General features: G+C 36.0%; 1 protein-coding gene and 1 long non-coding RNA gene across 2 annotated transcripts; one reads left to right on the top strand and one right to left on the bottom strand.

The window, feature by feature from the left end:
• Positions 1 to 831: 831 nt before the first annotated feature.
• On the top strand, positions 832 to 3,070 carry LOC124633679. Its single transcript, XM_047168983.1, has 4 exons — positions 832 to 1,159; positions 1,247 to 1,368; positions 1,445 to 1,648; positions 1,916 to 3,070. The coding sequence occupies exons 2-4, from the start codon at positions 1,249 to 1,251 to the stop codon at positions 2,789 to 2,791; spliced, it is 1,200 nt and encodes a 399-aa protein (XP_047024939.1). The 5' UTR covers positions 832 to 1,159; positions 1,247 to 1,248; the 3' UTR covers positions 2,792 to 3,070.
• A 123-nt stretch (positions 3,071 to 3,193) lies between these two features.
• LOC124633680 lies at positions 3,194 to 4,459 on the bottom strand. The gene is made up of 2 exons (XR_006984771.1): positions 4,374 to 4,459; positions 3,194 to 3,278 (listed from the first exon to the last, which is right to left on the bottom strand). It is a non-coding gene; the product is annotated as an uncharacterized LOC124633680 (long non-coding RNA).
• Between the last annotated feature and the right edge of the window lie 7,601 nt (positions 4,460 to 12,060).

The raw sequence follows: 12,060 nt of genomic DNA, 5'->3' as shown, positions 1-12,060 counted from the left end.
AAAATAAAACATATTTTTTAATTAATGTAAATGTACTATTATCGATATCCACTTCGACCTTAAAGGTAACAGCCCAAATTTCATCGATAAGAATACAAAGGGCAAGAAAGAGATGGACGTATTAGAATTTCTTAATGAAAGAAAGGGACTTTCCCAAAAGACATCAACGAGCGGAAGCGCGGTTCACCAACCACCAATTTAAATAGACCCCTGTGGTATTTCGTAATATAATTAAATCAAAGCCAAATTTTGGTACTGATACTTGCCGATGCCATCCTTTTTGTAACTAGATGTCCTGGATTGTGTCCCGCACCATTTCATCACGCATGTAGGCATTTTTTTTATTTTTTACTAAATAAAATCCTCAGTAATTTAGCGTGTTCGCAGGTCATAGACTTGGTCGCTACTAAAGGATCGTACTGATCGTAGCCTTATAGTACGCGCAAAATCACTAACGTTTGGCGAGCGTCGGGGCACTGTATGCGCAGTCAAGTGGTTTTATAGTCTTTGGCCCACAGACTCTTTCGAGAAATCAGTAAGCGATTAGTGGAGTCCACAACTCCACACGTGACCAAGGGCTGGCCAATACTTCGGCCAAAGGATATGCATTGCCATCCAGCGTGGCAATGCAGCCAGCCTTTTGGGCACGATCCCAGCTGACAGCGATGCGGATGAATATTTTGATACTTAGTTTTAATATTTCCCTATCATAAGATCATTTGTAAAACTATTGAATAATAATATATCTTAAGTAGTCATTTTTTAAGTGCGTGTAAAGGAACGCCGAAGATTATCAATTGACAGATTCTGTCAGTTTTCAATGTCAGTATGTATGTCAGTCAGTCACTGAGTCAGTGCATGTCAGTGTCACTTGCAAAATTGCGAATGTTTGTTGATATTCCGGTGAATTTGTGCGTTTTCTGTGAATAATTTACGTCATAAACAGTTGCTCCTGGATTTTATTTGGTCTCGCAATTTGGCTTTGATTATTATTACAAATTGTTACGATTGCAGCTACTCTTATTTTACAAACAAATGATTTCTATTTCTGCTCATTCTGATTGCCCTCACGACTTTGTTGGTAAAGAACACCATAAAACCTCAATAGCTATTATCTAGCGTATTATTGTTCACCTGTAACTATTAATATCAGTTTACGGTAAATATCTTTGAGTTTTAAAAATATTTTATGCGCGATTATAAATAATTGTACGTATTATATAATAGATTACGTTTCTATTCCCAGAAATGCGACGAAATTCTTGTTTTAATTGTGGCCTATCGTCATATAGAGTTAAACGCTACAAGCTAGGAGATATGGCAACTAAAATTCTTCAAAGACTACAGCAATGGCATCCACAATGTCCGGTATTTAATTAATGCAACAATTATTATAGAAAATGAGTATTCTTAACATATTATTACCTTACCATCTCCTTTCTAGTTAATCTCTGAAGACTTTGTATGCAACAAATGTGTGATTGCTGTACAAAAAAGTCTGGATAAAACAGAGACAAGTCAACCACAGTTTGGTCATCAAAGAGTATGCTTCCAGTGTGGCCGATCTACATTGAGAATTAGGAGTAATGCTCTTCCAATAAATTCTCCAGAAAGATCTTTACTTGAAAGAAGAATTGCTCCACGCCAGGTAAACAATTTAATATTTAGCTATTGATCTTACTTTTCTCATTTAATTATAAAGCTATCCAAGACCACGCCAATCTCAAAAACTACTGTTCCAATTTGAAAAGTTCTTCAACTTCAGATAGCCTATTATAGAGAAAGGATATATATATCTACTGCTACTTTTTATCTGGCCATGAAAATTAGTTACTTCCCCCATTTGCTGATAGAAGCTAGTATTTCACACTGTTTATCTCAAATTGAGTAAATAATATCCAAAATTTTGTTATAGCTTGCGCAAGAAGCTCGAGTATGCTACGCTTGCTGGGTTGCTCTAAGGAGAAGTATAAAAAGAGGTGCAATTGCTGATGCTAATAGACAAGATAATATATCTGAATATGGTGCGTCAACCAGTGCTCAAGTTGCTGAGCAACCAGTGCCTAAGCAAGAAGAAGTTGTACCTAAGCAAGAAGAAACTGTACCACCGCAAGAAGAAATAGTACCACAGCAAGAAAAAAATGTACCACAGCAAGAAGAAATAGTCCCACAAGTTTCACCATCAATTTCATATGTCACAGAAAAATCTATTGTAGCAGACAAAATGGTATTGCCAAATTATAGACGTGCAGCTGCAACCACTCGATGGTGTTTCTATCCAAACTGCATACATTCTGAAAGATTACGAGTGCCAAAATCAATTAGACTAAGAATGTTATCCGATTTCAAAATATATATTCCAACAACAGCCCGAATATGCACTGCACATATCAGATGTTATAATTGGGAAGGCTTACAGGATCAAAATAACTTTATATCAACATTCAATGTGAAACAAATAGAAAATATGTTAAATCTTATGAGTGAGCTGAGACATGGTTTTAAATTAGATTTTGAGAATATTGAAGATTGGAGCCCTCATTTGTGTCGCTATTGGTTGGGTTATACTCCAGAAGAAATATTGGAATTATTAAATCAATGTCCATCTTTAACATCATTTCCTAAAGCAAAAACAATGCTGTGCATATATTTATTGAAATTACAAACAAGGGATACGAATTCTAGGTTAAGCTCTTTGCTTCAAATCCCAGTAGCGACACTGGTGCGTTATATGAAAAAGGCTCGGCAGGTTTTGAGTAACAGGTTTGCACCTAATCACCCAGAATTGTAGGTCTACTATAATTCTGCGTGCTATGGCTCCATGAGGCTGTTTAGATTTAGAGCAAAATTACAATTGAGAAGGGTTCAGGATTATTATCTAGTCATACCTATACCAGGTTTATTTGGAAATAACGAAAAAGTTATAGGTGCCAGCTCCATAAAATATATTTTTTTTAATTTTCAATTGGGTGTGGACAAAGTAAACCATGCAAAATCTCAGTGTAGGAGATGGGTTAACCAAGTAGGAATAGATTCCTATATGTTAATTTTTGAGAAATATGTGGTAACATAAATAATATATTCGGTTAGACTGGAAGCCGACCCCAACATGATTGGGAAAAAGGCTCGGAGGATAATATAAATAATATATTCTATTCATGCTTATGATTGAATTGATATTTTTTTAGTTTTATTTTTATAGAGTTAATTAAAACATCTTAAATATTATTGGAACATAATACATACTTACTAATTATCCAAAGAGACAGATATTTTACCTGAAAGTAGAAAAACAAAATCAAATATTAACCAATGAAGAATGAAGATCAAAATCGTTTCAAATAAAAATACAATCAACATTTTGAAACACGTGCGCAGATAAATTGCTGAATTTGCTGAGTTTCTACTTTTCTTTAAAAGTTATATGACACAGTTTTTAGTTCGAATACTTTTTATTTGGAAGTCGTTTTCAATGTTATAGTTTTGTTTGCGACATATTATTTATTTGGTCCGTATTTTTATGTGTTTGTTTGTGTATCTATCCTTTAAGTAGCTATGTAATCCAACTTCAGACGGAATTAAAATTTAAAAGTTTGTAATTCATGAAAAAAACTACCTATATCATTCAGTCTTCTAATAAATTACTGTCACGAACTACTTAAATGTTTTCATGTTTTTTTTTATTTAGTATTATTGTCGATGTTTTTGATACTCTAGCAAGAGCTCTTTCACATAGCGGATTTTGCCGCGCGTAGGCACATAAAATCTATCACACGTAGGTACATGCTTATTAGGACGTCTTTATCCGAATTAGAATTAGTTTCTGTAAAAGTTGGAAAAGTATGATGATGAATGTCACATGTTTTCATTCACCATTTCAGCTCTAGGATGTCCACTTATCAGTTTAATATGTGATACCAGTTTAAAGGGAAATTATTCGCAATTTTCAAATCAAATACAAAAAAGCTACACTTGTCTCCGTTGAAAGTCTTGAATACCGTCTTTCACGTTCTGTAGTTGGCATGACGCTCCGAACGGATATCTTTTGTGATTCTAAAAGTTGGTTGTAAAGAAAACTTGAAGTTTGTCGAGACTCGAGAGTTCACGAGTATTTGTAACGCAATCCTCGACGTTTGGAGCGTCAGTTATTTGTAGAAAGCTTTGTAAACATTGTAGATCTCGCGAGAATAGACGACGTGGAAAGAAAAATAGGGTTATATTGAAAGCGAGCTAGTGGAACTATAGTGGGGGTTTTATAATGTTACTGGAGTTGAATAGAGTTTATTTACCTACTTAGGTGCCGTAATAATTTTGTTCTTATCGACATCGCTTAAAAATTTTGGGGCCAAAATACAAATTCTCTATTTACCTACCTATATATTATTTTAAATGCATGTAGATTAAGAAACTTTACTGTAAAGGTCAACCAACTGTTACAGTGTCAGAACTAGTGCCGGCTTTAACTCTACTAGCGCCCTGGGCGAGATTTCTTCGGCGCCCCCAACTGCAATTCAAACCCATACGAAAAACAGAGACATATGTAGTTACCGATTGCGCGAGCGAAGCGAGCGCGAATTTTTTTTTATAGTTAATAAGTCAAAGCAAAAATTACCTAAAATGTAGCCCAATCGTACATAAGCTATTGCTGGTTGGTGAATGCAAAAACACGGGAACACAGGTTGTGATTGCGCGAGCGAAGCGAGCGCGAAATTTTTTGTTATATTTTAGAACTCAAAACAAAAATGACTTAAAATGGAGCCCAAACGTAGATAACTCTTTGTTGGTGTTGGCGCCTATGAATTAAAATTTTGGGACTTAAAGTAGTACCATAAATAGAAACAAGAAGTTACTTTCTTATTAATAAAAGGACTTAAAAACGACGCTACCTTTTTGCTAGGGTAGACAAAAAAAAAATACAAAAATAAAAACAACTATAAAGTGAAGCAAGCCCGAAAAACCTTTTTTGAGATTTGGATCACTAAAAGTCCTTAACATATAAGAATTTTTTTGAGTACCTATTGGGACATTAAATTAAAAGTAGCTATATGTGAAAAAAATGTAACTGTAAAGTAAAGAAACCGCGAGCGAAGCGAGCGCAAAAATTTTTGAGTTTTGGGACATAAAAATTAAATTATAAATTAAAAAAAACCCCCGACCCAAAAAAAGCACTCAATTATTATGACAAAAGGTTAAAAACGCTAAACCCTATAAAAAGCAAAAAATAACTTTTAACACTACGTAAGTAACCAACTAAAGCATGTCAGACTAAACTAAATTTTGTCGTGTCGGGGGACCGCTCTAATTTATTAGCCTAACGTTAGAAGTAATTATATACTACTACATTACATATACTTCTTATAACTTTTTATACAATTTTGTTTAGATACGTGTTTTTTTTATACGAATGTTTTAATTAGGTAGGTATCATTTGATTTATGTAAGTATTTTTAAAGGTAAAAGCGGTCCCCCGACACGTCAAAATTTAGTTTAGTCTGACATGCTTTAGTTGGTACTTACGTAGTGTTAAAAGTTATTTTTTGCTTTTTATAGGGTTTAGCGTTTTTAACCTTTTGTCATAATAATTGCGTGCTCTTTTGGGTCGGGGGTTTTTTTAAATTTATAATTTAATTTTATTTCATGCTTTTTGAAGGAGCTCCTTAATTTTTCCTTCTTTCATTTAATTTCTTTTATTTTAAGATGAGGTCGCTATATGCGATCTCGGCCAAAAGAAGCTGTTTAACAATCCTCATGACAAACCAGCTCTGGGAGAATTGCACAGATTGAGAAACAACAAAGATTAACCTTTGGTCATTCTAGATTTTCAGCAAAAATATAAATCGGTTTATCCGTTTCATTCCGGCATTCCAGGGTTTCATCCGCCACATCCCATTTCCAGCATCTGGTTCTCGTCAATCAGAAACATGAAGAGAACTCGTCAAGACAAATTCAACGAGCCCAAACTCGATGGGTTTACTAAACGGTAGTTCAGGGTTACGTCTCCTATCTTCGTGTCCTAACAGCAGACCAGCTCAGTGGTTCCAGAAGACTTTAGTATTTCAAATTTCAGATCTCACATATGCTTGCAAGTAAACTGAGCGTGTAACATTCCTATCACACCTAACAAACGAGCTGATGACCTTGAAGACCTGAACCGATTTCTACCAAACATAGCTAAGAACACTCCCGAATGACATTCCTTTCAAACAAAAAAAACCGCATTACAATCGGATCATCCGTTTGGGAGCTACGATGCCACATACACACACACACACACACACACACAGACACGTCAAACTTATAACACCCCGTCGTTTTTGCGTCGGGGGTTAAAAAGTAGTGTATCTAACGCGCGCGGCATTGTATGACAATACATTAATTTAATTGAAATTTCTTGGTCCAGGAGCGTACCGCGGCGCCCCTGAGCTCGCGGTGCCCGGGTTATTCGCACACCCTGCACCATAGGTTAAGGCGGCCCTGATGCTATCCATACATTTGGATTCAGTTCTTGTAAGCTGCGATCTTTGATGAAATTTAAAACAAAAATAGGAGTAAAATTCTGATCAAGGATTGGTTGGGGGCGCCTGCGGCGCCCCTTATGTCCGGCGCCCAACCCCGCCCTACCCTAAAGCCGCTACTGGTCAGAACTTTAGTCCATCTAACAGCCAGTTTCTTCATCAAAAGTTAAAGCCAAAGTAAAAGTCAAAGCAATGTCTAAAGTAAAAATAACGGTCAAATTCAATTTTTCTATTAGTTTTGCTGTCACTTTAGCCTTGAAAAAACGAGTTTGACCGTTACTTTTACTTTAGACATTACTTTAACTTTTACTTTTGATGAAGAAACTGGCCGTAAGTGAAATACGTCCTCAAAATGTTACGTGAGAACTATCGCCATCTTGGTTTAGCAAACTAGCTCGCGTAGCGTCTTCATAAAAATGTATGCATTCACGTGTCACTAGACCGCTATTTTATTATATTCCATAACAAAGAAAAGGTTCAATGTAAGCTATGAATAATTTATAAGTCTACGTAGCACAAATCCGACATGACGTAAACGAACCGAAAATTTTCGTGAATACGTGGGCAATAAAAGATACCTGCAGAATTTTAGAAATAGAGAAATTTAATTGAATGTAAACATTGTTTTATGCTAGCGAAGCTAAATATTTTGATGAAATTTAAAACAAGCCCAACTTTAATATCTACCTAATAATTGTAGGTAAAGTTTATGAACAGAACGTCAGTAACTTGAATCTTAATAAGTAATTGTATCCTATTAGTGTTCAGTTAAAAAAACAGCAAGATTTAGAACCTACATAATTTAATTTCCAGATCTTTGGGCCCATCAAATCTGCTCTAATATTGAAGGTGGAAAGGAAAATTCCTACTTCAAATATTTCTGCTAATGATAATATACGTAGGTACAACTATCTATCATTAAACCATCCTACAAGCATCTAATTTTAGACCGAAATGTAGGTAGCTGAAATTAAGTAAATACTGACTCCCACTTCTCCGTAGTTTGGAATTTCGGATAGATAGGTAGGTAGGTATTCCCAGTAGAGATTAATTAATGTTAGTTAATTACACGCCTATAACATAAATACGGCAGTGTTTCATCGTTAACGGTAACTTCGTTTGTGAGTTCAAGTCTTAGGACTTTATTCCAAACTTAACTCTTAGGTACTTAACTCTTTTTCTGACTACAGGTAACAGGAATTCCAAAAGATGCCTTTACAAGAATATATGCGAAAATATTTAGGACTTATATTGAAGAGATCTCTTTCTTTTAAGGTGCCATCCATATAGGTACTTAAAGAGAGGTCACTTTTTAAGAACTTTGTTATTCAACTGGATTTTATGTCTCTATTCGTAACATTTCTAGGTATTATTATGTGATTGAACACAAAACAAAAGTAAGTACCTAATTACCACCAACCCCAGTGCAACCCGTCAAAACCTTTTGACTTTGACTTTTCACAGTAACATCGCACATTTGACTCTAACGAAGAAATTCACAAACATTTCGAGGCTAATCCTTATCGTCAAATGCACTGCAACCTCTCTTCATACGGATATTCTCACAAAAGGATTTCAGTGTGGCCCACGGGGATTACGAACAGAACTGGGTACGTTGAGCTTTATGTTAGCTTGGTACTTTATGCATGCAAAGGTATGATAACCACCTTTGGTTTAGGTACTCTTTTACAAAGGACTTCTAGATTATAGTGGTTGACTTTGTTTTGTATTTGAAATGTTTATTTATTTGTTCTTTTTGGGGTAGGTGTGTAATTTTATGTTTGTTTTTTGATAGTGGATTTATATACCTACCTGAACTTACATATTATGTTACAAATTATGTGTAGGTATATGACATATTAGGTAGGTAAGTAGGTACCCAGGTACCTACATACTTACAGGTAGGTACATACTGCTGAGGCTCAGCAGTAGGTATGTACCTGCCTACCTAAATGGTAAAATAGCATTTTTCTTTTTTCTTTACGCCAAACATCTCGTCTAAAAGACTGAAATTATATCGAAAAAAGTTTGTAAAGTATTGAGTGGAAATAGAAATAATCAATTTCCCCAACAAGTCCACCGCTGGGAACAAAGTTTCATTGTTTTATCTTTCAATACAATACTCGTGAGTCTTTAGGGAATTGAGACGTCGCTGTTATCAAGTGTTGGTTGTTCTCAGAATTGAAGAACGCCTTAGGTTGTCTTTACCTACTGGGGGTGTAAATATTGGATATTGGTTTATATTGTGTTATTGTAGACATATAAGTAGGTACCTACTTGTTATGGTAACATACTAATGTTAAACGTACCTACCTACCTACTTACCTAGGTATCTATCATTTTACAGGCCCACCACTTTTTATGTAGGTGCTAGGTGCCAAGCCGAGATGATTAGTCATTTCATCAAAAACGCTTCAATTACTAACCTTCGTTGATTTGTCGATCGCGACTTGTTTTGTACGATTGCCATCCCCAAACGGTCAAAAATCGTGTCGGTCAATGTATAAGGAGCCTCTCCTAAAAATAATTTAAATTGTATATATCTACTTAGTTCTGTGTTATAAACTTACATACTTAGTCTGAAGGGCTGGCGATAGAAGAAATCTTACCTCTCCACTCAGAGACATTTAATGGTTACTTAAGCCATTCCTTAGTGAAGGATTTGTATGACATTCCGTCACTAAGGAGTGACTTAAGTAATCATTAAATGACTCTGAGTGGGGAGGTTAGTAAGTACCTAGGCTTTTGGTAAGGAACCTTAAAACCCTGATTCAACAAAACAAAATATGAAATAAGCGCCATCTAGCAGACGTAGAATTACCTAAGAGCACTTATGCCATCTAGGGGTTTGCACTAGTACCAATAGTATACTAGTAATCTAGTTATGAAATTTGTCTTGCTTCTAGTTCAGGACCAGTCTTTTAGGTGATCTTCACACTGCCCCGCATCACGCTGCATCTTGCGTGTCGACGCACCTACGCGCGTTCCTGCGGGAGTGCAGATCTGCATCATCGTGCGGGTTTTTCACGCACTCACGCGCGTAGGTGCGTTTTGTAAATTCACGCACAGCGAGTTCCATTTTCAAATATACACGTCACGCCCATTCAAAATCACGCGCGGCATTGCGGGATTCAGTGTGCCATACCTTGCGTCTCGCCCCGCACCTACGCGCGGGGGTGCGTGTTTCTCCGCATGTATGTGCGTGATCCGCATGAACGCGCGTGGATGCATTTTCAGTGTGTTGGACTATGCGTGTTTTCCATACAAACGGAGATATTTCCATACAACGGAAAAAAACGCATCCACGCACTACGCTGCATCATGCGGGGCAGTGTGATAATCGCCTTAGGTGGTATAAGTAAGGGTTAAAATCTAGTCTTCATTTTACAAACCTGAGCATTCACAAATTCAGCTATCAGACCCTATCATCCACTTTAATGATGAGGTTTTGCTACTCCCTACTAGATGGCGCGATTACCTGACTAAAACATCATTAAGGTTTTTTAATTGCGCTACCAAATGGGAAGGAATACAAAATTTTACACAGACATAAATTGATTGACAAAGAAAAAAACAATTGTGGTAAACTCAAGTAAAATAAATATATTGGGGTCGATTCCAGGAGGAACTAGATATATCTAATTTCAAGAAAACACGAAAAGAATCTTAAAAGAAATACCTAACTGCAAGTCAGTAATTTGTTTATTTCCTACATAAATTTAGGTGTCCTACATAAAAATCATTAGACTAAGCATAAATTCTTAGGATTAGATACAAGTTATAAGGAACAGGTAACTAGGTAGGTACCTTTTATGTATTTGTAAATGACTGTAAGCATAATTTTCCTAATTGGTTACCTAAGCAAGAAAACCGTAAGTTCGTACCTACTTATCAACGTCAGTGACGCAATTAGCGATGTCGAGTAATATGTAGATACGTACTTCAACACCACTTCGCAAGCTACAGAAACTGCGACCAAAACCAGCAATTTAAATAAATAAACCACATCAAAGGCTCAATTAAGTGCGCCGCCATAGCTGCGTCCGCGCCGCCTCCCCGAGCCAACCAATGCTGGCGACGCTTTCTGACATAATGACATGCAAAATTACCCCTTTAAGCAAAAAGACCGCTCGCTAAATTATACCTCGCTTATGTACTAACTGGCTGTGGTGCAACTGTTATGTATTTAGGCTACTTATATACTATTTCTTTGATGCGAATTTGTGTGCAGAAATGCAAAATTCATAGAATTTATTACACTATTCTAATGATCATAATGTTTCAGATAAATGTATGCCTATAATATGGTCTAACACATAGATCAGATCTGTGTCGAAACACTCAACACATTATCTGTTAAGCAAAAAGGCGGCCTTGATCAAGCATTGAATCATAGAGGTCTAGAAAAAAGGATAGGTAATGGACATTCGTTATTAGCCATAATATAATGCATACCAAATTAAGTAAGTTTACATCTATTCGTCTACTAGTTCGTCTACGAAAATAGCCAAGAGGCAAAAAGATATATTTTATAACCCATTTTCCATTTACACGAAGTGTACAAATTATCGGAAAGAGCTCATCCGTTAGACATATGACAGCTCAGTATTAAATAACTGTTTAGTGGGTTAATATTTCAGTCTGGCACGACAGTGGCGTCTGGTGAGTTTTGTAAATAGAACTCTTGGCACTGATTGGAAATATCTTAGCTACTGGTATTTGATTCATGTAATGAGAATGTCCCTAAGGAATTTGGTGCCGGTGAGCTAGGTAACATTTTCATATGTAAAACGAAAGGCCAGCCAAACTTTCAAACTAAGCTGGCACTTTCGAAAGAAATTGTTATGAACCGTGTGTTTGCAAATAGTTCAAATACGGCCTTAAATTGTATACCAAGCACTCAGTTTCTTGTACGCCTTCCTACAAGTACTCCATGACCATCCAGACAAAATGCCTTGTTGAATTTTAAAACTACCTATCAAGATGATGACTATATGATTCACGATTGAGACTCATACTAACTTAGCTACACAAAAGTCTATAATTACCACATAAAGATGTGAACTTCGTCCAAGGTTTACTGTTTACGTCATTTCCTTTGGACTATGCCCGTGGAAACCTGATGAGTGACAATGACTGGACAACTTTGGTAGCTAAGCGTTGATTTTTAGGCTAATGATCGATATTTTAATTGGAGAGTATTATCCCATACAAAACCGTATTTGGTATCTCTAGGATTCAACGTTAAGGAAAAAAATAAAGGTGCCAAAATCTAAACATGGCCATCTGGTCTTTAAAGTCAAAGTCAAACTTCTTCTTCCTGCTTTGTTCCAAGTTATTTGGGATCGGCACAATATGCTTATTTCTTACATTTCTCTCTATCAGATATTATTCTAACATTCATATGACTTTTTTACAGTCCCGTTTACTCATGCTTGGATAAGACATTGCTTATTTTATTTGCTATTCATCCACATTTTGTCTATCAAAGGTAGGTACTCACTTAAATTACTCTCTTTACAAAATTTTCCTTAACGTAAAAACA

This window comes from Helicoverpa zea, chromosome 10 (genome assembly GCF_022581195.2).
Source record: "Helicoverpa zea isolate HzStark_Cry1AcR chromosome 10, ilHelZeax1.1, whole genome shotgun sequence".
Taxonomy (NCBI): domain Eukaryota; kingdom Metazoa; phylum Arthropoda; class Insecta; order Lepidoptera; family Noctuidae; genus Helicoverpa; species Helicoverpa zea.
The sequence above is the reverse complement of the archived record's forward strand: the minus strand, read 5'-3'. Positions and strand labels throughout refer to the sequence as shown.

What these genes read in the sequence shown, in the direction of transcription:
- LOC124633679 (XM_047168983.1), top strand. Translation starts at nt 1,249, where the DNA reads ATGCGACGAAATTCTTGTTTTAATTGTGGCCTATCGTCATATAGAGTT. An exon ending in AATGGCATCCACAATGTCCG is followed by an intron (nt 1,369 to 1,444) that starts GTATTTAATTAA and finishes TCTCCTTTCTAG; the next exon opens with TTAATCTCTGAAGACTTTGT. An exon ending in GAAGAATTGCTCCACGCCAG is followed by an intron (nt 1,649 to 1,915) that starts GTAAACAATTTA and finishes ATTTTGTTATAG; the next exon opens with CTTGCGCAAGAAGCTCGAGT.